A 27018-nucleotide genomic window follows, 5' to 3' on the forward strand; every position below is an offset into this window, starting at 1 on the left:
GTCCTAATGTTAAAACAAAAATGAGTACCACAGAGGACTTGGATAAGGAGTTCGAACTTACCCCTTACCTCCAGCTTTCCCATAAGCAGTTAAGAGCCCTCTGTAAAGGGTAACAGGATTAATAAAAGGCTCAAAGAGTATGAGCAGGCCCATCCTACAGATGAAAATACTGACCCTGTAGATCAGGGCAGTGCAAAGTAAGGAAGAACTGGACCCTATATCACTTGAAAGAGTGGAACCTGTACACCCCCGCCCCCAAACAAGCCAAGGTGCCTAGAGCACACACCCTCTAGTGAGGTTGGCTCAGGTTTCTCAAAGTCCAGAGAAGAACTATCTGAAGAGGAGCGCCTCCTACAGAGATTAGCTAGAATTGTCCTGGAGGACAGGAAAAAGGCTATAGAAAGAGAAAGAGAAGATTTTGGCTTAGCACCAATGACTGGTGGCAGCAGCATAATGCCTAGGGACAGAGTAGGGCACTCCGACTCTACAAAATCTACAAAGGGATTGTCCCCAAATATGAGGATGATATCACCAAGTGGTTCACAGCCTTTGGGAGAACCTGTGTTTTCCAGAGAGCTTAGCAAACACTAGGGGTCTCTCCTTTGTGACCTGTTCTCAGTAAAGTGCAGTGACAGACTCCAGACGCCAAATGAGGCACATGTAAAGTCCTATGATCTCATGAAGGATACCCTGGTTAAAGGATTTGGGATCACTCCTGAGAAGTACAGGCTCAAACTCAGAGACTCAAAATATCCAGAGTCAGTCCTGGGCTGATTTTGTGGACTTCTCAGTGAAGACACTAGGTGGCTGGTTCGCAATTTATTATTGAAAGAGAATCTGTTGAGTAATTGTGTGCAGGAGAAGTTACATAAGTACCTGGTAGACCTAGGCCCACTGTCTCCTCAAGAGTTGAGAAAAAAGGTAGACCACTGGGTCAAAACAAGGGTGACCAACTTCCATTGGTGTGGCCAAATGAGGCCAAAAAGCACCCCCAAGGTAAAGAGGGTAACCAAAACAAAGATAAAAACAAGGAGTCTTTTATACGACCCCCAAAAACCTGCACAGGAGGTATGGGCCCCAGACTCTTCCCAACCCAAGGGTGGTATAAGGGCAAAACTCAGGATCCCAAAAAGGCTTGCCCATGATATACTTTTTAGTGCCCCATATAGAAATCCAGCTCCTGCAATGGAGTAAAATGATGCGCAAAGGCCCTTGAGCTACCCGTGTACAACAGGGGACATAAACAAAGAAGACTGATCAGACAACCTCAAAAAAGCAGAAATGGCAGACAAATAACCATCAGAGTGCTCAAAGAAGAGCCCTGGTGGGCCAGAGTAAAGATGAACAGCACCACCTACTAGAGAGGTGCAAAAAAAGGGGATCAACAAACTTGTGCACCATGTCACTAATGCCGTTTTAATGGAGGGATGCCTGGCTGCTGCAACAGTAAAGCCTCCCGAAGGGGCAGTCTGATTAGAGGATCAATGGATATGCTCAGAAGCCTTGAGATACCAGACTCCTGTGCCCAGTCCAGAGCCAGACTTGGGCCCAGTCATTCTTGAGAACTCTGGCAGAAGTGGTATTAAGCAGAAAGACGTAGAGGAGGCCTTAGGTCCACTCAAAACAAAAAGTCGCCAAGCGAGTGCCACCTTGGAAAGTCCAACGTGCAAAACAGCTGACATTGCGCATTCTCTATGGAGGAGAACAGATCTAACCACTGCGGGATGGAGACCCCATTTGTGATCTGCTAGGCTTTTTCAGTTGAGTTTGTCCGCTCTGGCATTCAGAGAGTCCACCAGATGTTGAACCACTAGAGGATATGTACTTGAAACAATAGACCAGGGGAGAGGGCATGAAGGCTGGCTGACTAGCCTCCATAGGTCCAGGAGCCACCTAACGTCAGAAGGAAGGCCTGGTACGTGAAGAGGAGACTGCTCCTGGTAAACTGCCAGATCTGATAGAACTCCAAAGTAGAAAAATGTCTCCTTGTTGCAGTTAACCCCCCCACTTTTTGCCTGATATTGCTGCTGACTTGACTGTGTGTGTGCTGGGACACTGCTAACCAGGCCCAGCACCAGTGTTCTTTCACTAAAAATGTACCATTGTTTCCACAATTGGCACACCCCTGGCACACAGATAAGTCCCTTGTGAAAGGCGCCGGTACCAACGGCCCTGTGAACAGGGAAGGTCCCTAAGGGCTGCAGCATGTGTTGTGCCACCCTAGGGGCCCCCTCACCAAACACATGCACACTGCATTGCAGATTGTGAGTGTTGGTAGGGAGTAAAAGGCAAAGTCGACATGGCATCTCCCTCAGGGTGCCATGCACACAAAACACTGTCTGTGGCATAGGTAAGTCACCCCTCTAGCAGGCCTTAACCCTGTGACGCAGCCACCACTTTTGGTGGCAAGTCCGGGGAGAAAATGAGAAAAACAAGGAGGAGACACCTAACAGTCAGGAAGAAGCACTGCACCCGCAGCCCCCCAGGCCTGAGAGAAATCAACTACTGCAGGAGTGACCAGCATGCTGCTCTCATCGTTGCCCAGTCGGTGGCTGGCCCGAGAAGCCCACCCTGTGCCCTGCCTGCATCGCCAGAGTGACCCCCGGGTCCCTCCACTGATTTCTATCTAAAAACAGACATGATGCGGTGACTTTGGGGTTGCCTTGAACTCCCAACGGTGGGCTGCCTATGCCCAGGAAACTGAACTTGTAAGTGCTTTACTTACCTCAGAAACTTAACCTTACTTACCTCCCCCAGGAACTGTTGATTTTTGCAGTGTCCCACTTTTAAAAATAGCCTATTGCCATTTTAACATATACTGTGTATGTTACTTCTCTAATTCATCAAAGTTCCATATTTACCTATGCCAAGTACCTTACAATTTATGTATTTACTTGAATTCTGAATCTTGTGGTTCTAAAATAAAGAAAATAATATTTTTCTATATAAAAACCTATTGGCCTGGAGTTACACCTTTGAGTGTGTGTTCTCATTTATTGCCTGTGTGTATGTACAACAAATGCTTACACTATCCTCTGATAAGCCTACTGCTCGACTACACTACCACAAAATAGAGCATTAGTATTATCTAATTTTGCCACTATCGACCTCTAAGGGAAACCTTGGACTCTGTGCACACTACCTCTCACTTTGAGATAGTATATACAGAGCCAGCTTCCTACATCCAAGGAGCAGGATGTCCCTCCAGGGAACTAGGGGGGACCTGAGTAATGGCAAAGGAAGACTTTGACAGATAGCAGTCAGACAGGACCAGGTAGATACAAGAGGCACCCGTAAGGTATAGTGAGAAAGGACTCTTGTACAGCGAGCCAAGGACTGCAAACCAGGGGCAATCAGACAATTGCTGCCCCCAAGCAGTACAGGGAGATTCTCCTTAACCAGACCCACCTGGGCAGACCAAGACACGGAAGAGGCTTGTCAGCAGTTTCTACTGGCCTCAAGTGTCTGAGGAAGCCGAGCAGCTTTGTCGTTTCTCTGTCACTTGCCAAGCTAGTGGCAAAGCAGGGGGCAAGCCAAAGGCTACCCTGATACCACTACCTGTGGTAGGGCTAGGATAGACCTTGTTGGTCTCTATGCTCTTCCCCTCCCAACAGCTTCTAGAATTAAGCTCATCCTGGTGATAGTGGACCATGTCATCAAGTACCCAGAAGCCATTACACTTAGGACAGTCACTGCTCCTGCAGTGGCTAGAGCTCTCCTTGGAATCTTCACCAGGGTTGGGTTACCTAACGAGGTCATACCAGATGGAGGCACTAATTTTATGTCTATCTATCTGAAGGCTATGTGGGATGAGTGAGATAAGTGTTGTGTGATTTACAAGCTCACCACCCCTACCATGCCCAAGGAAATGGTCGTGTAGGAAGATTCAGCAAGACCACAGACTGTTTGATCATGGGTTTGCCTGAAAAACCCAAGAGAAGATGGGGTATTCTCCTCTGATGCCTGTTTGCCTGAAGGGAGGTTTCTCAAAATGAAGTAGACTTCAGTTCCTTTGACATTCTCTTTTTTCACACTCTGTGAGGTGTCCCTTAAGTTTGGTGAGAGAGGATTTGGGGAGACGCCTCAAGGAACCTAAAACAAGACACTGTTGATTATGTACTAGGAGCTTGGTAAAGTAGTGGTATAACCTAATATCCTCAATAGTGCAATACCAGCTAGAGCTGTTGGTCTGGGTCTAGGATCATGTAGCACCCAGAGCACTTCATGACAAAATGGACCAGGCCTTATCCTATTCTGAAAAAGAATGGGGACATTGCCTATCTGGTGGACTTGGGGACCCCAGGCATCTTCATAGGTCATCCATGTCAACAGTGTTAAACTGCAACAATGGCAGGGCAAACATCACAATGCTCATAGTGACAGATGGAGGAAAAGTGGCAAGAAAACTGAGCCTCTCCTTGACACTCATCAAATGCCCAAGATGGTTCAATGGATGGAGTAATTCTCTTCTCTGCCCTCACAGATCAGCAACAAATGGACAGCAATCAGTTACTATAGTAGTCTGATGGTTGTTCTCAATGACCCCTGGTCTCACAACTTTGCATACCCAGGAAGTGAACACAGGTGACCGCTTGCTCGTCAAGAGCTACATTTACAGACAGACATACCAGGTCAAGCATAGCACTAAAGTGAAGGTTGTCAAAATGCTAGAGCCCTCTAGTAGTCCATGGGACAGACCTGTGGTACTGTTGCACAAACCCAATCCCAAAGGAGTGAAACCTGAAATGAGCTGGTGTGTGTACTGTAAAGGCCTAAATGCCCATGGATGCCCATCCCATACCAAGTGCTGATTACCTCATTCATAAGTTGTGGGCTGCAAAATATCTGATAACCTTACAAGGAGCCAATGTGATGTCGTTTATCTACACCTGAAGGTCACTTTCAATTCAAAGTGATGCCCTTTGGGTTGCAAAATGCAGCAGACAACTTTTTTAAAGAGGTTGGTGAACAGAGCACTGGACAATATTGCTGTATTCAGTTCTGCCTGGGAGGATAACCTGGATCTCAAGAAGTGATTCAGGCCCTGCAGCAGAAAGACCTGAGTATCAAGGTATGTATGTGCCAGATAGGGCACGGATCTATTGCTACTTGGGCCACCAAGTTGGTGGAAGCCTTGTACAGCCCTTTCCAGCCCAAGATCTAAGCACTTCCTACCGGGAAGCTCCTGAGGCTCAGACCCAAGTCAGAGCCTTTCTTCGCCTGACTAGCTATTACAGGAGGTTTGTGAAAGGATATGGTGCCACAGTGGCACCACCAACAGAACTCCCCTCCAAAAAGCAACCCCAAAATGTTATCTGGATTGAGCAGTGTCAAAGGGCTTCTGACAGCTCTCAAGGAAGACTTGTGCTCAGCACATGGCCTAAAAGTATCTAATTTCAGTGAGGAATTCGTTGTTCAGACTGATGCCTCTGAACTTGGGGTTGGGGTAGTTTTATAAGTGAAGGATTTAGGCCAGGATCAGCCAGGTGCCTTCATTAACAGGTGACTCCTCCAGGAAAGCAGCGTTGGGAGTGCCAATGAATGGGAAGGAACAGTTTACCTCTAACTCCAGTTCTCTTGTTGGGGAATCTCCACTGAAGTCATAAGCACTGAATAGTCCAGCCCACGTGCAAGGGCAGCAGAGCATTTCTTCACAATATTTCTTCTTAAATGCAATGTTTGCCTTTCCTCGGGAAGGCCTGGATAGTCACTAAGAGAAAATTAATATGCAGCTTGTAGGAGTAGCCTACAATGACCCAATTCTTCAACTTTGAGTCAAAAAAGGGTTTTTGGGAATTACATATGTTTATAATGTCATATTTTTGTAAAACAGCATAAATGCCTTTTACAAACCATATTATGAAGGAGTAGAGGGATGAAGTAAAGCAGGGCAATGTTGCCCCACAGGCTGTCATTACATGAGCTGAATAAGAGACTGTGCATTTAAGATCCCAGAGACCACCAATATCCCATCACACTCAGCAGGTGACAGTTACTTCAGTTCTTTTTGAGGCAACAGCAAAATGTGTGTATGGGACGTATATACCTCTGTCCACTCTACCAGGGACGAGTGCAGGTTACTTATGACTTGAATGGAGATTCCCCCTACGACAGAACTGGAGTTACCAGAAAGGAACTGATCCTTCTCTCCTATGGTATCTCCATTGACAGTCATAAGCACTGAATAGAGCAGCAAGCCCATACCTACTAAAAGCAGTGAAGACAGTGGGATGAGACGGATTTAAGCAAACAAATTTCTGAGAGCCCTGACCTACAAAAGCATCTGCTCTAGCATCTGGGTCCAAGTAGTAGTGGTTTGTGAATGTGGGAACAGATCACGACATGGCTGTTTTGCAAATATTCGCTATAGGGACATTCCTCATTAAAGCCACAACAGCCGCTTTACCTGTAGTGGAGTTAGATTTAGATCTAATGGTTAGTGACTTGTTAGCTTTTCGACAGCACAATAGGATACAGGAAATTATCCACCAGGGGATGGACATTTTAGATGTGGCAAACCCTGTACAGACTGGCTTATAGTTAATTACCAAGGTAGAATTTTAAAATTCTCCTCGCAGCTAGGGAATGAAGCAACCTCTAAGCATGAATAGAAGGATTCTGGAAAAATGTTGGTAAGGAGATGGTCTGGTTGACATGGAACCCAATATAACTTTAGAAAGGAAGTTAAGATGAGTCCTCATAACCATTTTGTTAGAGTGGAAGCTTGCATGGTTCGTTAAAGCATAGTGACTGGATCTCGCTAACTCTGCAGGCTGATGTTATAGCTACCAGGAGAGCTCTTTTCCAATAGAGATACAGTACGGAAGCCTTGTGAATTGGTTCAAAAGGTTCCTGCATCAGTTGAGAAAGGACTACAATAAGTATTCAATGAGGTGAAGGACGCATAACAGTGGGAAAACCTACAACCATTCTAGAAAATCCTTTATTAAAGGGACTTTGAAAAAGAGGTTTGGGAAGGACATTTTCTGTAAGCATTAAGAGCTGCTAGGTGAATCTTTATGAAAGAGAAGTGCAAGTGAGATTTAGCCAAGTGTAGCAGGTATTGAAGAATGACATCTTGGCAGGTTGAAGGGTCCATGTTCTTGCTTGGAGAAGCACCAAATGGAAAATCTCTTCCACTTGAAGGAATATACGGAAGGGTAGAAGGCCACTTGGCCTCCTTAATGATCTCCATACAATCTTGTGGCAGGTTTAAACGTCAATTTTGAACTAGTTACTTAGCTTTGGTAACGCATTATCTGGTAGGATCTGGCAACAGATTCCTCAGTTTATAATCTTCCCCAGGCGTAAGACTGGATCCGGAAACGTTTTTCCCATAGCAAGTTTGCACGTCAGGAGAAGGCGTCGGGTGACTTAGTATCCACGTCGTCCACCGGATAGGACGTCTTTTGGGTCCAAATAACCCTCTTGCCAAAGCGCTGACTTCAGTTTATTCTGGGACTATTTTCAGTGCTCAAAAGGTAGAGCCACGTATGGAAACTGGCTATCGAAAGTGTGCTACAAGAAAATACACCCTTGTGTCAAATAAGCACTGAATTTCTAATTCAGGATACAAATTTCCACAATGAAACCTCGGAGACAAAAGAGGACTCAAGGCGTCAGTTCGCAGAGTGAGGAGTTTCGTTAAGGTATCTGCGGCTAGATACTGTCTCTAACAGATAATGCGTTACAAAGGTAACCATGTAAGAAGCAGGCCTGGTGTATTGTGGGTACCTATGGTATTTACACCTTAGACCAAGTCCAGGAATCCCCTCTTAGTGAAGTATAGGCAGTGTATAGAAGCCAGGTGCTCTAGAGGTAGCTGTGGATGAGCAGCCAAGACTTATCTAGGAGGCATGCAAAGCTCATGCAATACCACTGTATTCACACAACACTTAGACACATAAAAGAAAACACTCAGATGTACAAAAATGCACAAATAGGCACAAAATACTAAACAGGTGACCCAGCCTTAGGAGGTAAGTAATACTCTAAATAAATACACTAGCTGTAGGAAGTTGGCTCTGTATATACGATCTCAAAGTGAGAGATAGTGTGCACAGAGTCTAAGGGTTCCCATTAGAGGTTGATAGTGGCAAAATTAGATAGTTCTAATGCTCTGTTCTGTTGTAATGTGGTCGAGCAGTAGGCTTATCAGAGAGTAGTGTTAAGCATTTGTTGTACAGGCAATAAATGAGGAACACACACTCAAAGACTTAACTCCAGGCCAATAGGTTTTAATATAGAAAAATATATTTTCTTAATTTATTTTAGAACCACAAGATTCAAAGTAAATACATAAAATGCAAGGTACTCTACACAGGTAAGTAAGGAACTTTGAATTAAAGCAGTAGTACACACAGTATAGGTTAAAATGGCAATAAGCTATTTTAAAAGTGTACACTGTGCACAAATCAACAGTTCCTGGGGGGAGGTAAGTAAGGTAAAGTTTCTGAGTTAAGTAAAGCACTTACAAGTTCAGTTTCCTGGACATAGGCAGCCCACCGTTGGGGGTTCAAGGCAACTCCAAAGTCACTGCACCAGCAACACAGGGCCGGTAAGGTGCGGATGTCAAAGGAGGGCCCAAAACACTAGGCGCCTATGGAGAAGAGGGGTGCTCCGGTTCCAGTCTGCCAACAGGTAAGTACCTGCGTCTTCGGAGGGCAGACTAGGGGGGTTTTGTAGAGCAATGGTGGAGGGGACACAAGTAGGCACACAAAACACACCCTCAGCGGCACAGGGGCGGCCGGGTGCAGTGTGCTTAGCAGGCATCTGGTTTTCCGTTGAAATCAATCGAGGGACCCGGGGGTCACTCTTGCAGTGCAGGCAGGGCACAGGGGGACTTCTCGGGCCAGCCACCGACTGGGCTAGGCAGAGGGTCGCCTGATGGTCACTCCTGCACTGGAGTTAGGTTCCTTTTGGTCCTGGGGGCTGCCGGTGCAGTGCTTGGTCCAGGCGTCGAATTCTTAGCCCCAGGCAGTCGAGGTCAGGGGGAGCCTCTGGATCCTCTCTGCATGCATCGCTGTGAGGGTGCAGGGGGGTCGTCTCAGGTTACTCACGAGGTCGCAGTCACCTATGAGTCCTCTCTGCAGTGTTGGTTCTCTGGAGCTCGAGCCGGGGGCGTCAGGTGCAGAGTGTGAAGTCTCACTTCCAGCGGGAAATGTGAGTTCTTTAAACGTTCCTAAAATGTTGCAAAGTTGTTGCTGTTTTTGAAGAGGAGTTTCTTGGTCCTTTGGTTCAGGGAAGTCCGCTGAGGCTTCAGAGGTCGATGGTCCCTGTTGGGTGCATCGCTGTGCAGGTTCTTTGAGTCTGGCGATAGGCCGGTAGGGCGGGGTCCAAGTCAATCGTCATCTCCGTCGTCTCTGCAGGGCTTTCAGGTCAGCAGTCCTTTGTATAGGTTGCAGGAATCTGATTTTATGGGTTCTAGATCGCTCCTAAATACTAAATGTAGGGGTGTGTTTAGGTCAGGAGGGCAGTAGCCAATGGCTACTGTCCTGGAGGATGGTAACACCCTCTTTGGGCCTCCTCCCTGGGGGAGGGTGGGGAGGGGACCCTATTCCTATTAGGTGTTACAGTTCCTGCAGGGGGAGGTGAGAAGCAACTCCACCCAGTACAGGCTTTGTTCCTGGCCACAGAGTGACATAAGGCACTCATCCCATGTGGCCAGAAACTCGCCTGGTTGTGGCAGGCTGGCAGAAACTGGTCAGCCTAGCACTAGGAGTCGGACTGGTATTCAGGGGACATCTCTAAGATGCCCTCTGGGTGTATTTTACAATACATTCCGCACTGGCATCAGTGTGCATTTATTGTGCTGTGACGTTTGATATCAAACTTCCAAGATTTCAGTGTAGCCAATGTAGAACTGTGGAGTTGGTAATTAACAGACTCCCAGACCATATACTCTTTATGGCTACCTTGCACTTACAACGTCTAAGGTTTTGCTTAGACACTGTGGGGGCATAGTGCTCATCCAACTATGCCTTCACCTGTGAAATGGTGCACTCGGGCTTAGGGCTGTAAAGCCTGCTAGAGAGGTGATTCACCTATGCCACAGGCAGTGAGAGGTGGGCATGGCACCCTGAGGGGAGTGCCATGTCGACTTAGTATTTTTCTCCCCACCAGCACACACAAGCTGTGAGGCAGTGTGCATGTGCTGAGTGAGGGGTCCCCATTGTGGCATAATACATGCTGCAGCCCTTAGAGACCTTCCCTGGCCACAGGGCCCTTGGTACCAGGGAAACCATTTACAAGGTACTTGTGCCAGGGCTGTTCAAATTGTGCGAACAAAGGTACAGTTTAAAAAAGAACATTGGTGCCGGGCCTGGTTAGCAGGGTCCCAGCACACTTTCAATCATAACTGGCATCAACAAAAGGCAAAAAGATAGGGGGTAACCATGCCAAGGAAGGCATTTCCTCACAACCATGTTCAAGGGAAGGCATTACAGCACACCGGCAAGAGTGTGGCATGGATTTTACCAGCCAAGCAGAGGACTTGCATCCCAACAGGTATCCAGCAGTTGCTGACCTGACCTGACCTGACCTGACCTGACCAAGATATGCAGAGACCACTGACCTAGGGTTAATGTCTGTGGTGTCTCCTGTATGAGCCAGTGAAAGGAGGCAGGGGCAAAGATCGTGAAGCACCTGGTGCTCTGGAATGCTAAATGGCATAAGGGTCACATGTGCCTGCTCCTGGGTTTAGCTGAACAACTTGGATGTACAGTATTTAGTACTTATTCTGGAATTAATGAGAATTCCTCCATGCAAGCAATTGTCCTCAAAATAAAATATTTACATTACAATTGTTTAGAACTCTACTTTAGAGATGAATATCTGAGAATTACTTTGGGAATGTAATTAGTTTAAACATTCTACACTAGCTTTTACAATAAATCTAGCGGGATAGCATGAGACATTTGTACAATATGACAACAGTTCAAATCTAGTAATGCACCTTAAGCAACTAGACATACAAATTATTAAGGTTAATTTTAATAAGTTACACCTTTACATGTGTACAGAAAGTACTTACACTGTTCTTTTATCTTGTCTCAGAAGTTTGGAAGAAAATTCACTGAGAATATCCAGAAATGCAAGATTTAAAGGAGGCTGCACCTCACCCTGGGGGCTAGGCTCCTTGAACGCAAACTCTATGCCATCCCTGGAGAATAAAATTGACACCTGTTAATAGCAGAATTAAATGTGACACAATAGTACGATGACAAACATTTCTAACTCGGAAATCTAGCATCGAACATTACCAGTTAAAAATGGTTTTCCATTATAAACCTAGTTCTGAATCATAGCTACCTTAATTGAAACCAACAATAAAGATTATCTCTACATACTTATAGGGCATTGTAAAGGAAAAGCAAAACAGTGCATTTTGGGGGAAAAGGCACAACTAGGAAGTCAAAGTAATGTCTAAATCCAATGAAAGGGAAGATAGCTGTAGGAGGCTGGCTCAGTTTACGGTGTTCACCTATGGTGTGCCACCCTATACTGAGTCCAGACAACCCTTAGTGATAGTGTTTAGGTGTCCAGATAGCAAGCGCTGTCGAGGGGTAGCAGTGGTGAGCAGCTAAAGCGTATCTAGAAGGAGTGACAAACACTTGCATTACCACAATAGTCAGTCAGTAACTGTACACAAGGAAGAACCACATCAGGTGTTGCAAAAATAAATGTTACTTTATTACAACACCAAAGAAAATACTAACATTAGATATCTCCAAGTGGAGATATACCAAACACAAAATACACACTTCAAAACAATCAGAAATAGCATAGAAATACATGTGGTCATTTGGGGGGTCCAAACCATATGCTAAGAAAGCGGAATAAGAATGTAGGTGCCCAACCAAGGTAAGTGTTAGGATCCTAGGGGCTGAGGGAGTAGAAAAATACCAAAGGTAATTAACTGCAATCCCACAGGCGCCCGGGTGCTGAGTTGTTATTGAGCGGGTGTGCCATAGGCTAACACAGGACCATCACGTTGGATTTTTATGGATTCAGGACCCTTCCCAGTGGACTCCGAGGAAACCAGTTGGCATAAAGAAAGGTGTAGAGTGCCCCCACCCATGGATACCCAGGAGATCAGAGTACCTACATCAGGGAGCCCAGGTGCAAAGGGGTGAACTGACGTCAGAAACCCTTGTTGGAGACATTGTAAGCTTCGTCCAGCTGCAGTCGCGATCTGTGTACGAATTCAAAGGTGGATTCCGGACGAGAGGAACCTGAAAAAGAAGGGGACAGTGTCCAGACAACTCAGATGTCCAGGAGGTGCAGATAGGCAATCTTGGAGGTGAAGTTCCTGAAGAACAGTGTAGGAAGAAGTCTAGCTGTGGAGTCCAAGAGGATGCAGGAGATCCTTAGAGTAGCTCATGAGCTGCCCACGTGGGTCGCAGGAGTGTCAGTGAACAGCAGGGTCACAACAAACCTTGACAAATGCAAATATTAGAATCAAGATAATTTGTAGGTTTTTGAGGACCAGCAAGGTCCTAGTGACTCGACCCTTGGAAGAGAATCAGGACAGGCCTTTAGCAGGAAAGAAAGCCATCCGGAGTCAACAGAGCAACACAAATCCCCAAGAGTGACACACTGGCAGCAGGCGCAAGGAGTTGCAGAGAGGTCTCAATAGCACAACATAACAGGAGTCCCACATCACTAGCGGTGCAGAGTGGAATCTAATCTGATGTTGTGTTCAGAGTGCTGGAGAGGCTGGGGAAAAAATATAGGTACTTTGGCACAGATTATCATAGATCACTAGACAGATGACCCAGCCTTAGGGGGTAAGTAATACACTAGAGATATACATTAGCAATCAGAAATAGACATAGAAAAGGTTAGAAAACAGAACAAACAGTAATAACCAATAGTGACCCTAGGGGGAGCCCAAACCATATACAAAACAAAATGGAATGCGAAGAAGGTACACCCACCTAGGTAAGTAAAATGTGTAGCTGGGGGTATTCGAAAACTACAAAGTTAAGTACCACTGTCCCCCACACAAGCAGGGATGCAGGAGTAAAACACTATTTCCCCAAACCACCCAAAAGGAGGAAAAGAAGAAAAAGAAGATACCTATAGAAGACGGCAAGAAAACCAGCAGAGGATTCCTGAAGAAAGAAAGCCTGTGGAGAGAGGGGAGCAAGTCTAAGAGTCACAGTGGAGTCCAGGAGGAGTAGGAGGTACTACCCACCCAGCTGCAGATGCAGGCGTTGGTCAATGATTCTGAAGAACAGGTCAGCACTGCAGCCCAGGATTCGGTGAAGAGTTCCTGATGGATACAGGAGATGTCCCACACCGGAAGAAAGATTGCAGACGGGTGTCTGTGCAGGATTTTCACCAGCAAGCCTTGGCAAAGGCAAACTCACAGTTAGTGGAAAAGGGGTGCTGCCGGGGAACCAGCAAGGTCCAGGAGGACTGAACCCAAGAGGGGGGAGTCACAGGGGACCCTCAGCATCGCAGACAGCAGATTCCACGCTGCAGGAGAACCACGCAGGAGGCTGAGATTTCCAGGAAAGAGTGCTGGGGACCAGAGCTTTACGCTGCCTAAAGATCCCTTGGAGGAGACGAAAACAAGCCTTGGTAGCTGGAAGAGATGCGTTGCGCGGGGGTGCTTTCCTGCGTGGGAAGGCAAAGGCTTACCTTCAGCAAAGTTGGACAGCTTGCAGAGAGAACAAACAGGACTACTCCCGACCACCACACGTGATGCAGGATCCACACAGCTCAGGAGGAGATGAGACCCACGCAGTCGATAGCCACTTGTTGTAGGTGCCTGCAGTTTCAGGGAAGTGACTCCTTCACTCCAAGGGAGATTCCTTATTCTTGTGCAGGATGAGGATTTGCAGTCTTCTGAGGGTGCACAGCGAGAAAACTGTTGCAAAGCTGGCAGGAACTCTGCATACAATGTTGCAGGACAGTCTTCCTTGTGAATCTGCAGCTTGTAGGATATTGGAGTCACGGTTCCAGAGGCCAGAAGTCAAAGTAAAGGCTGCAGGAATCCTGCTGGAAACTTGCAAGCCGAATCTGAGGACCCACCCAAGAGAGAGACCCTAAATGGCCCTGAAAGGGGGACTGGTGGCCTAACCAAGTAAGCACGTATCAGGAGGTAGCTCTGATGTCACCAGCCTGGCCTGGCCACTCAGATTCTCCCAGAGTTCTCTGCCAACCTTGGACTCAAGATGGCAGAACCCAGGTACCCTCTGCAGGAGCTCTGGGCACCTCCCCTGGGGTGGTGATGGACAGTGGAGTAGTCACTCCCCTTTCCATTGTCCAGTTTTGTGCCACAGCAGGGACTGGGGTCCCTGACCCAGTATGGACTGGTTTATGCAAGGATGGCACCAAATGTGCCCTTCAAAGCAAACCAGTGGCTTAGGGAGGCTACCCCTCCCAAGCCAGTCACACCTATTTCCAAAAGGAGAGGGCATTACACCTCCCTCTCCCAAAGGAAATGAATTCATCTGCCTTCCTGGGCTTGATCAGATCAAGCAGCATGAGGACAGAAACCTGTCTGAGGGGTGGCAGCAGCTGGGCTGCCCGAGAAACCCTGCAAGACTGGAGGTAGCAATGCTGGGGGTCCTCTAAGGAGTATGGAATCATACTTCTAATACTTGCAATAGTATTGGTGTATGATTCTTACACATTTGATGCCAAACATACCCAGGTTCGGAGTTATTATGTAGCTGGACATAGGTAGTGAGCTACTGTCCAGTACATATATAAAATGGCGTCCCCACACTCACGAAATCCAGTAAAATGGTGCTGGAGTTCATGGGGGTACCTCTGCAAGTGGATGGGTGCCCTCACACAGGTACCTGCACCTTGCCCTCTGGGCTCAGAGAGCCTACCAGAGGGGTGACTTACAATGACCTGGTGCAGTGACCTGTAGTGAAACCGGGTGCTTGCACCAGGTTCACACAGACAGCAAAGGCAGGCCCGCTGAACCCTTTGCATGGGCTCCCTAAGGGTGGCAGAATGACTGCTGCAGCCCATAGAAATCCCCTAGAAACCCAATGCCCTGGGTACCTAGGAACCATATACTAGGGACTTACAAGGGGGGGGGGGGGGAGAACCAGTATGCCAATTGTGGAAGAAAAAGGTTCAATTTAGAGGAAAGGTCAAAACTACTGGGGTCCTGGTTAGCAGGAAGCCAGTAGACACAGTCAAACATACTGACAATAGGCAGAAAATGGGGATAACCATTCCAAGAAAGAGGGCACTTTCCTACACACAATAGCAATCAGAAATCGGCATAGAAACAACAAGCATTGGAAATGTGAGATACAGTCCTCCACTGTTTGGCATGTGGAGTTGTTAGAGGGGAGCTGGAGGAACTAGGAAGCCCAAGAGGTGAGTACCAGAGCGATCCCCTGTGACCAGGATAGCAGAGACCTGATTTTCCCAAAGACTAATAGCAGCTCTGTAGGAAAATGGCTCCCTGTTGCAGTTACCCCCGCCCCCACACTTTTTGCCTGATATTGATACTGACTTGACTAGAAGTGTGCTGGGACCCTGCTAACCATGCCCCAGCACCAGTGTTCTTTCACTTAAAATGTACCATTGTTTCCATAATTGGCATATCTTGTAAAAGGTACCAGTGGTACGAAGGGCCCTGTGACCAGGGAAGGTCCCTAAGGGCTGCAGCATATGTTGTGCCACCCTCAGGGACCCCTCACCTAACACATGCACACTGCCATTGCAAATTGTGTGTATTGGTGAGGAGAAAAGGGCAAAGTCGACATGGCATCCCCCTCAGGATGCATGCACACAAAATGCTGTCTCTGACATAGGTAAGTCACCCCTCTAGCAGGTCTTACAGCCCTAAGGCAGGGTGCACTATACCACAGGTGATGTCATAGCTGCATGAGCAATATGCCCCTACAGTGTCTAAGTCTATTCTTAGGCATTGTAAGTACAGTGTGACCATATTAAGTGTATGGCCTGGGAGTTTGTCAAAAACGAACTCCACAGTTCCATAATGGCTACACTGAATACTGGGAAGTTTGGTATAAACTTCTCAGAATAATAAACCCACACTGATGCCGGTGTTGGATTTATTACAAAATGCACACTGACGGCATCTTAGAGATGCCCCCTGTATTTTACCCAATCCTTCAGTGCAGGACTGACTGGTCTGTGCCAGCCTGCCATTGAGACTAGTTTCTGCCCCCCCCCGGGTGAGAGCCTTTGTGCTCTTGGAAGACAGAAACAAAGCCTGCACTGGGAGGAGGCGCTTCTCATCTCCCCCTGCAGGAACTGTAACACCTGGCTGTGAGCCTCAAAGAGTCATGCCTTTTGTTACAGCACCCCAGGGCATCCCAGCTAGTGGAGATGCTCACCCCTCCGGCCACTGCCCCCACTTTTGGCGGCAAGTCCAGAGGAGATAATGAGAAAAACAAGGACGAGTCACCTGTGCCCTGAGCTGAGGTGACCTCTGCCTTTAGAAATCCTCAATCTCGGTTTTGGAGGATTCCCCCAATAGGAATAGGAATGGGTCCCCCTCCACTCAGGGAGGAGGCACAAAGAGGGTGTAGCCACCCTTAAGGACAGTAGCCATTGGCTACTGTCCCCCAGACCTAAAACACCCCTAAAATGAATATTTAGAGGCGACCCTGAACCCAGGAAATAAGATTCCTACAACCTACAACTAGAAGGATGACTGGTGACCTGAAAGTCCCGCTGAGATGACAACTGACTTGGCCCCAGCCCTACCGGCCTGTCTCCAGACTCAAAGAACCGCATCCAGCGGGACCAGTGACCTCTGAGGACTCCGAGGACTGCCCTGCACCTAACGGGCCAAGAACATCCCGAGGAAAGCGGCTCTGTCCAGAAACAGCAACAAAAATGCAACAAAGAAGCAACTTTAAAGAGACTCACTTCCCACCAGAAGCGTGAGTCTTCTCACATTACACCTGACGCCCCCGCCTCGAGTTCAGGATAACAAACACTGTAGAGGGGACTCCCAGGAGACTCCAACGATGGACACTCTGAGACGACCGCCGCACCCTTACAGCGATGCCTGCAGAGAGGATCCAGAGGCTGCACATGACCGTGACTGCCTAGTAAAAAAGGAACACGACACCTGGTTTCTTTGTCGTTTGCTCCTCCCATTTGTCTGTGCCCGACGCCTTTCCAGTGCTCTGTTTTTTGGTAATTTTCTGTCAAAAATCACATTCTTTCACTAAATAGAAATAGGGAACCCATTGTGTGAGTCAGTAGCAGCTTCCTTCCAGTCACAAAATGGACATTCAACAACGAAAGACTGCATTTTCATAGAAACAATTCTGCAAAATGCAATGAAACAGGTGTACTCAATAGATGTGTGGTAATAGATGTCGAGTGAATGTGAAAGAAATCACAGGGGTTTAACACTACCAAATTTCTTTAAATTATTTTGACTGCAGTTCTATTTTTATTGCCTTAGTACAAAGTCCCTTAAAAGGGTATTGGTAATGTCTTTTCATACGACTTCTACTGCACTGTTGTTTTTTTTGGCACCTGCTGACCTTTGTCAATCTTTTAGAGATTAGTCTTTGTCCAGATCCTATTTAATATTGCACCTCATTGGAAATTGTTACATTGAAATTTTGCAATTTACCACAATTTTACTTGGACATTGTAGTTTTTTTAATTAGATACATTCCTAATAAAGTGAAGAGCTTAAACAACAGTAAAGCTGTTAAATGGAATAAATCACAGGACTCCTCTTTTGAAGACATTACATTCAAAATGCATGATAATCTCTTAAATATAGTAATTATGAGGAAATTACTTGTGTAACATAGCAATGGCTTCTCTTGTCTTCACTTGGTCAAGTCCAAATGTTAATGCAAAACGTCGTGCTAACTCTTTTATACCAGTAAATGAAGGTGACGACCGGTCAAAGTTATAACTATGTTCCTGGATCATCTCATTGAAGAGCTACATGAAGAGAAAAAACAAAGGGTAAATACATATTGCACACTGCCGAAATAAACAAAGATAACACTTCTTATGTAAGATATAATATTACTTCACAAAGCAAAATTATTATTGGTAGCTTTCTAATCAGTTATATGCATTTAACTAGGTTTGTGCACATTACTCATATTAGATACTTGTAACCAGTAAGACTATTTCCCAAAAATCTTTCAAATGTGCCAAGGAGGTGCCACAGCGACAAAGTCATTACAGATGAGATGTGAGGTACACTACTAAGGCACGTCCCTCTGATCAGGGAATAGATTACTCCTAATTTCCAAGAGGTAGGTTTAGGGTTATTGAATAGTCACAGATGTGGCACCATCTCATTTTGAGAATCGGAAGGAAAATGGAATGCACTACAAAAAATGTTTATAAAATAAGCAACATTCTGAGAATGCCATGCAGCTCTGTAAGGCCCGAAGGCACAGCAGAGGGAGTAGGAAGCACAACACAGACCCAAAAGAAATAAAAAAAATAAGTCGCATGTACCCTTTGAAGGCTGCTACTTGCAAGGTAATCCAGGCGGTAGATCGTAGAGTCCAGCTTGGAATTCTTGTACTACTTATTAGACTTACATTTTTCCTTACCTAAAGACTCTATTACTTACCGGGGCAACCCCCCTATACAAGGTACATGACTTAAAGAAGGACTTATGCTTAAAACACAGCCTCCTCTTGTGCCTGGCAAAATAGTTTTCTCCTCTTGGTCCCAAATTGTCTTGGGCTGCATGACAGCACACTTGGTGCACACCATAGTGTAGCACCTGGAGTGCAAGCACCAGAAACTCATCTTGTGAAAGTCCCTGACCAACATCTGCTTCCTGCAAGCATGGCACTATTTAAATCCTGTTGATATGCTTTCTGTGGGGACACACTTCTCTAGCGAACTGCAAAACGTTTTAGAGAAAAAAAAGCACAACAAAGTTAGAAAAAGAGCTCCAGTTCAGTATCAGAGGGTTCAGAAAAATGGGACCGACCTTGGTACACAGGGGTGACTTTAAATGCTATTCTGTATCACCACAAAAGGAGTAGCCGGGGAGCCACTTGGTACCAACTACCGGAATGCAGGAGCATTGCTGAAGAACTCTGTGGGTCCAGTCAAGTGCCTCAGGTTACTCTACAGGTGAAGAACCTGCTTTTGGAAGTATCTATCAGAAATCCCATTCACCAAAACCAAAGGAAGTTCGCACTCATATGTGACAAACTGTAGCCCAATATTCATACTCTCTTTCCAAGCACGACTGCAAGAAGGGTGGAGGTAAAAACTAGGTGCCTTCTCTTGCAGCATAACTTGAGTGGCCAAACATTTTTTATTTTGTAATCTTTGACTGTGGTATTTATAAGCTGTAGGAAGTTGGCTCTGTATATACTATCTCAGAGTGAGAGATAGTGTGCACAGAGTCAAGGGTTCCCCTTAGAGGTTGATAGTGGCAAAATTAGATAATACTAATGCTCTATTTTGTGGTAGTGTGGTCGAGCAGTAGGCTTATCAGAAGGTAGTGTTAAGCATTTGTCGTACACACACAGGCAATGAGGAACACACACTCAAAGACTTAACTCCAGGCCAATAGGTTTGTATATAGAAAAATATTCTTTTATTTTAAAATCACAAGACTCAGAATTCAAGTAAATAAATACATTTTAAGGTACTTGTCATAGGTAAGTATGAAACTTTGAAGTAAAACTATAAGGTACACAGTTTTGACAAAAACAGCAATAAGTATTTCAAAAGTGGACATTTAGTGCAAGAATCAACAGTTAGTTTAGCAGGTAAGTAAAGCACAAGTTCAGTCTCTGGGGCATAGGCATCCCACTGTTTCAGGGTAAGGGGGGGTGGGGGGGAAGGGGGTCAAGCACCAGCAGCACAGGGCCGGTCGCATGCAGAGGTCAAAGTAGGGCCCAAATAACCTAGGCAACTATGGAGACTAGGGGTGCTCCGGTTCCAGTCTGCTAGCAGGTAAGTACCTGCATCCTCGGGGAGCAGACCAGGGGGGTTTTGTGGAGCACTTGGGGGCATCCACAAACAGGAACACACAATACACCATCAGCGGCACATGTAGGTAACATATGTGGGGTGCCTGGGGATGTAGGTGCACCTTTGGTCCTCTTTTCCAAGGGCCAGGGGCGACGGATGCAGAGGTGTCCCTTGGCATCTGGTTTGTGTGTCCAGGAGAACTCGCAGTTAAGGAGTCCTATGGTCAGAAGCTGCAGGCATTGTCTGTGCAGTCCAGGAGGGCAGGAACCACAGTGTGCTCGAGCTGGGGACGTCATTAACAGCACAAACCCACTTCAGATCGGGCCATAGGTGATGGGTGCAGTGGTTGCTTTAGGTGTCTGGTTTCTCACACCACAGAGGCTGCGGGAGAGGGGGCCTGCATGCAGAGGCTGCAGGCAACTTCGGGGGGTCCAGGAAGGGTGAATTCATGGTGGACTCAACCTTGATGGCACAGGAGCTCCACCTCCCACTTGTAGGTAATGGTGGGTACAATGGTGACTTCAGGTTTCAAGACCTTGCAGTGTCTGTTTGGGGCGCAGGTCTACTGCTCACAGGAGTCTTGAGTTTTTGTCAGTCAGGTAGTCCTCCTGGGTTTCTGCAGGCTCAGCTGCAGGACGAGCTGTCTCTTGGTGCAGAGTCCGTAGATAGGACTAATGCTCCATTTTGTGGTAGTGTGGGGAAGCAGTTAGTCTTATAAGAGGGTAGCGCTAAGCATTTGTTGTATTCACAAAGCCAATAACTAAGACATCCACTTAAAGAATACCTTCAAGACCAATTTAGAAAAATAATTATTTTTATTTATGTTTCAAACCCAAGAACTTCGTGATCAGGTACATAGTCTATCAAGTATAAATACTTTGCAGTTTCAATAATACAGTGTAAGAGTTCTCTCAATGTTACCCTATGGAAGAAAACGTGCAGCAAACACAGGGTTAACGGTGACTTACTAGGTCGACCTTAGGAAGCATAGGTAAGTACTGGGCACTGATCATACCCATAACAACAGGTCACAACAGGTAGCACTGGGGCAGGCAGGTGCCTTAAGGCACCAGGTGCTAAATAGTTCTCTATGGATATTGGACCTCGTAACAAACAGGCTGCATGCTCCGACTAGGAAGCCAGTTGGGGAAAACAAGCAGGTAGGTAGTAGACTTGAGGTGCTCGGAATGTAGGTGCACCTTTGGTCCTTTTATCCAGCAGAGACAGGGGTGTCCTTAGGCATTGGGTTTTGTCATCTGGGAGCAATCGCGGTCGGAGGATCCTATGTGTTGAGGCTGCAGGTGTGGTCGGGGGGTCCGATAGGAGTGGACGAGGGTGGACTCGAGCTCTTAGGAGCTGGGGGACGTCGTTGGCATCAGAGATCCACCTTAGATGAGGCCAGGGGTGATGGGTGCAGTGGTTGCTAGATATTTTGGGTTTTCTCTCACCACAAGGCTGTGGGAGAGGGGGACTGCGTGCAGAGGCTGCAGTTATCTCTGGAGAGTCCAAGATGGGTGAGACCACACTAGACTCGGTCCCTGGGCAGCTGGGGAACTGTGCTGGCACGGTTTGTTGGCTTCAGCTCGGGTCGTGGAAGTTGGGTGCAGTGGTCACTTCAGGTGTCGGGTCTTTGGTGTTCCAACAGAGTGTATTTCTTGAAGTTTTTAATGCAGAGCAGGTACGCTTTTCACAGGAGACTCAAGTCTTTATTGAAGGCAGGTTGGCTTCTTGGGCAGAGTCCTTTGAGGTCAGCAGCCATTCCAGCGTGGTCAACTGCTTCTTTTTCTCTTCTAAGGGCGCAACTCTTCTTTCACCTTGTCTTAGATGATCAGAATCTGCATTCCAGGGTTCGGGGTGCCACCGAAAAACTCAATTTAGTGGCCTTGCAGGGAGTGCCAGGTGGTAGCCAATGGGCTGCCCACCTTTAGGGTCACTGCACCCTTTCTGTGACCAGTTCTGCTGGAAAGTGGGCATAACCCCAAAACTAGTGGCCTTGTCCCTTCCAAACAAGATGGAGAAATTTGGAAAGTGGTGTCCACTTCAGCTCATCCACTTTAGGGGTGGGACTGGCATGAAGCGGGCACACCTAATCTACCTAATTTTTCTGCCTGTGCTACCACTAAAAGTGGGGTCAGGACATAGGGGTTGGACGTCTTCACTATCTGGGGAGACCTGGGTTGCATTACAAAAGCGGCGAGGCCTTTGAAGCTCAGTGCCCTGGAATGTCCACCCTGCCTGGGTGAGGTGATAACACCCCTGCCCAGTGCAGGCTTTTGTCTCTGGCCCTTTGGAGCCCTGGCTCTTACCTTGGGGTCCAGAACGTTTCAGTGGTGGCTGACCTGGTCACTCGGTACACTAGCAGCTGGAAGGTTTTCAGGGGGCGCCTCTAAGGTGCCCTCTATGTGAATTCATTAATAAATCCATCACTGGATTCAGTGAGGGTTTATTATTCTGAGATGTTTGATACCAAACATCCCAGGGTTCAGAGAAGCCATCATGTAGCTGGAGAACTCTTAATCACCACTGTCCAGCACATGCATTTAAAATAGCTTCTCTGTTCACTTACACTTAATCAGCAGACATAGCAGGGGAATATCTGCTCAAGCATATATACCCTCACATCTGCTGTGATGGACCCTGCTTAGGGGGGACTTACACCTGTCACATGCAGGGATATGGGACCTGGCACACAGAGGTATGTGACAGGTCATGTTTTCAATTTAGCCTGCAACAACGCATGTAGTCTGTGAAGACAGCACTGTCTGCCTTGGGTGAGGGGTTCCTAGGGGTTGATAAACTAGTGCTGCAGCCCTGAGGCACCTTACTTAGTACCCCAGGCCCTAGGTACCAGGGGTACCAATAACTATAGACTTACAGAGGGTGCTAAAGTGGGTGAGGGGGGGCGCAATCAATATACTAAGTGGAATGGCAAATAGATAAGGCAGCCAAAGTAAGTGTGGTAGTTAGCTAGGAGCTGGGGAAAAATGAAAACACCAGAAGTAAGTACAGTAAGTGTTTCCAATGACAAGGTACAGAGGGGTTACCCACCCAGCCATCCCATAAACACAGAGAAGTAGTGATTGGAGTTTGTGCGTTTCAGGACATTTCCCAGCAGACCCTGAGAAAACCAACAGACAAGAGCAAGTTTGGAGAGTTCCCCCATCCCATGATACCCAGAAGACGGGAGTAACTACACCAGGGAAGCAGATGCAGAGGGAAGGGGGGACTCTCTCTGAAGTCTGTGGAAGCCGCGGAATTGTCCAGCTGCTGTCACGACGTGTGCAGGGGAGTGATTCCTTCAATTCAAGCGAGATTCCTTTGTGCTTCCAGGTATAAACAGAGTCCTTGTGACCTAAGAGGATGCACAGCGATGGATGTTTAGAATCGACATAGCAGGGGCATATCTGCTTGTGCAGATATCCCCTCACATGTAATACAATGCACCCTACCTTAGTTAGGGCTGTAAGACTTGCTAGCCGGCTGACTTGCATATATTACATTCAGTGTTAGGGGACATGGCACACAGGCTGTGTGCCAGGTTGTGTTTCCACTTTTTCTGCACCAAGACAAGCAGCCTGCAGTGGCAGCCTGTCATGTGTTTGGTGAGGGGTTGCTTAGAGGGGCACAAATAGTGGTGCAGCCCTTAAGGACCCTCGTTAGCACCTCAGTGTAGGAAAGTACCATCTTTCTAGCATAGTTACCCACTTTTTGCCTGATGTCAGTATGTTTAGACTGTAGTCCACTGGAATCCTGCTAATCAGAGCCCTTGTGGCTGTGCTCTCTCCTCAATTTGGTTGCTTGGTAACTATCTTGTTCCATAATTGGCGCACTTGTGCACCCTTGTAAGTCAGAGTATATGGTCTTTAAACAGCCAGGGCATTGGTACACTAGGGGTCACCCATAGGCTGCAACATGTATTATGCCACCCATGCAAACTGTATCTGCAGGCCTGCCCTGGCAGCCTGCTTGAAATGGTGCATACACCATATCACCACCAAGATAAGGCTTAACTTATTCCTGGTCAATGCACTTAGACACTATGCCACCCAAACCCCCCTGTGCCTGCAGCACTGCCATTTCAGCCTGAGTGAAATGGTGCATGCACCCTTTCACCCTTGATGCAAAGCTTGCCTTACATCGTTGTCACTGCACTTAAGCACTGTAAGTCACCCCTCTGGTGGGCCCTTCAGCCCAAGGCACGGTGCATGTCCCTAACTGTGAGGGTACTCCTGCATGAGCAAAGTACCTCTACAAACCACAGATTCCATTCTCTGGGCTTTGTAAGAGTAGGGAGCCATTTTAAGACATGTAATGGACACTGAGGACACTGGTCAGTACGAGTAGTCCAGCTACATAATGGTTTTTTCGAACCTATGCATATTTGGTAACAAACAAGTCAGAATCAATCAACACCACTGTAAGGAAATGCCTCCTTGGCATGGTTACCCCCTGACTTTTTGCCTTTGCTGATGCCAAGTTATGATTTGAAAGTGTGCTGAGGCCTGCTAACCAGGCCCCAGCACCAGTGTTCTTTCCCTAACCTGTACCTTTGTTTCCACAATTGGCACACCCTGGCATCCAGGTAAGTCCCTTGTAACTGGTACTCCTGGTACCAAGGGCCCTGATGCCAGGGAAGGTCTCTAAGGGCTGCAGCATGTCTTATGCCACCCTGGAGACCCCTCACTCAGCACAGACACCCTGCTTGCCAGCTTGTGTGTGCTGGTGGGGATAAAATGACTAAGTCGACATAGCACTCCCCCCTGCTGTGGAGTTCGTGCCATGCCAATCTCACACTGCCTATAGGTATAGATAAGTCACCCCTCTAGCAGGCCTTACAGGCCTAAGGCAGGGTGCACTATTCCATAGGTGAAGGCATAAGTGCATGAGCACTATGCCCCTACAGTGTCTAAGCAAAACCTCAGACATTGTAATTGCAGGGTAGCCATAAGAGTATATGGTCTGGGAGTCTGTCATGCACGAACTCCACAGCACCATAATGGCTACACTGAAAACTGTGAAGTTTGGTATCAAACTTCTCAGCACAATAAATGCACACTGATGCCAGTGTACATTTTATTGTAACATACACCCCAGCGGGCACCTTAGAGGTGCCCCCTGAAACCTTAACCGACTATCCGTGTAGGCTGACTCGTTTTAACAGCCTGCCACACACCAGACATGTTGGTGGCCACATGGGGAGAGTGCCTTTGTCACTCTGTGGCTAGTAACAAAGCCTGTACTGGGTGGAGGTGCTTCTTACCTCCCCCTGCAGGAACTGTAACACCCGGCGGTGAGCCTCAAAGGCTCACCCCCTTTGTTACAGCACCCCAAGGAACTCCAGCTAGTGGAGTTGCCCACCCCCTCGGGCCACGGCCCCACTTTTGGCAGCAAGGCTGGAGGTGATAATGAGAAAAACAAGGAGGAGTCACTGGCCAGTCAGGGCAGCCCCTCAGATGTCCTGAGCTGAGGTGACTGACTTTTAGAAATCCTCCATCTTGCAGATGGAGGATTACCCCAATAGGGATAGGAATGTGCCCCCCTCCCCTCAGGGAGGAGGCACAAAGAGGGTGTAGCCACCCTCAGGGCTAGTAGCCATTGGCTACTCCCCCCCCAGACCTAACCACACCCCTGAATTCTGTATTTAGGGGCTCCCCAGAACCTAGGAACTCAGATTCCTGCAACCTAAGAAGAAGAGGACTGCTGAACTGAAAAACCTGCAGAGAAGACGGAGACACCAACTGCTTTGTCCCAGCCCTACCGGTCTGCCTCCCCCCTTCTAAAGACACTGCTCCAGCGATGCGTTCCCAGGGTCCAGCAACCTCTGAAGCGTCAGAGGACTACCCTGCATCTAGAAGGACCAAGAACTCCTGAGGACAGCGGCTCTGTTCCCCAAAGACTGCAACTTTGCAACAAAGAAGCAACTTTGAAACAACACACGTTTCCCGCCGGAAGCGTGAGACTTTGCACTCTGCACTCGACGCCCCCGGCTCGACTTGTGGAGAACAAGCATCGCACCCCGGCGACTACGAGACCGTGAGTAGCCAGAGTTGACCCCCCCCTGAGCCCCCACAGCGACGCCTGCAGAGGGAATCCCGAGGCTCCCCGTGACCGCGACTGCCTGCTTCAAAGACCCGACGCCTGGTAAAGACTCTGCACCCGCAGCCCCCCAGGACCTGAAGGATCCGACCTCCAGTGCAGGAGCGTCCCCCAGGTGGCCCTCTCCGCTGAAGAGACCCCTTGGTCTCCCATTGATTTCTATTGCGAACCCGACGCTTGTTTGCACACTGCACCCGGCCGCCCCGTGCCGCTGAGGGTGTACTTTCTGTGCTGACTTGTGTCCCCCCCCCCCCCCCGGTGCCCTACAAAACCCCCCTGGTCTGCCGTCCGAAGACACTGGTACTTACCTGCTGGCAGACTGGAACCGGGGCACCCCCTTCTCCATTGAAGCCTATGCGTTTTTGGCACCAATTTGACCTCTGCACCTGACTGGCACTGAGCTGCTAGTGTGGTAACTTTGGGGTTGCTCTGAACCCCCAACGGTGGGCTACCTTGGACCCAAACTTGAACCTCGTAGGTGGTTTACTTACCTGAAAAAACTAACAAACACTTACCTCCCCCAGGAACTGTTGAAAATTGCACTGTCTAGTTTTAAAATAGCTATATGTCATTTATGTGAAAACTGTATATGCTATTTTGCTAATTCAAAGTTCCTAAAGTTCCTACATGAAATACCTTTCATTTGAAGTATTACTTGTAAATCTTGAACCTGTGGTTCCTAAAATAAACTAAGAAAAGATATTTTTCTATACAAAAACCTATTGGCCTGGAATTGTCTCTGAGTGTGTGTTTCTCATTTATTGCCTGTGTGTGTACAACAAATGCTTAACAATACCCTCTGATAAGCCTACTGCTCGACCACACTACCACAAAATAGAGCATTAGAATTATCTCTTTTTGCCACTATCTTACCTCTAAGGGGAACCCTTGGGTTCTGTGCATACTATTCCTTACTTTGAAATAGTGCATACAGAGCCAACTTCCTACAGGGGGGAAAAGCGTAAGCAAATATCCCTGACCAAC

General features: G+C 47.4%; 1 protein-coding gene across 4 annotated transcripts in view; it reads right to left on the minus strand.

Moving 5' to 3' along the window:
• STAG2 (STAG2 cohesin complex component) overlaps positions 1-27018 on the minus strand; it is a 987179-nt gene that overhangs the window by 82101 nt on the left and 878060 nt on the right. For all 4 annotated transcript variants that reach the window (XM_069211859.1, XM_069211886.1, XM_069211877.1 and 1 more), the window contains exons 28-29: positions 17774-17922; positions 11033-11161 (exon numbers count right to left, since the gene is read on the minus strand). In XM_069211859.1, the coding sequence (XP_069067960.1) occupies positions 11033-11161; positions 17774-17922 (278 nt within the window). The remainder of the gene's footprint in view (positions 1-11032; positions 11162-17773; positions 17923-27018) is intronic.

Source organism: Pleurodeles waltl, chromosome 2_1 (assembly GCF_031143425.1).
Source record: "Pleurodeles waltl isolate 20211129_DDA chromosome 2_1, aPleWal1.hap1.20221129, whole genome shotgun sequence".
Taxonomy (NCBI): domain Eukaryota; kingdom Metazoa; phylum Chordata; class Amphibia; order Caudata; family Salamandridae; genus Pleurodeles; species Pleurodeles waltl.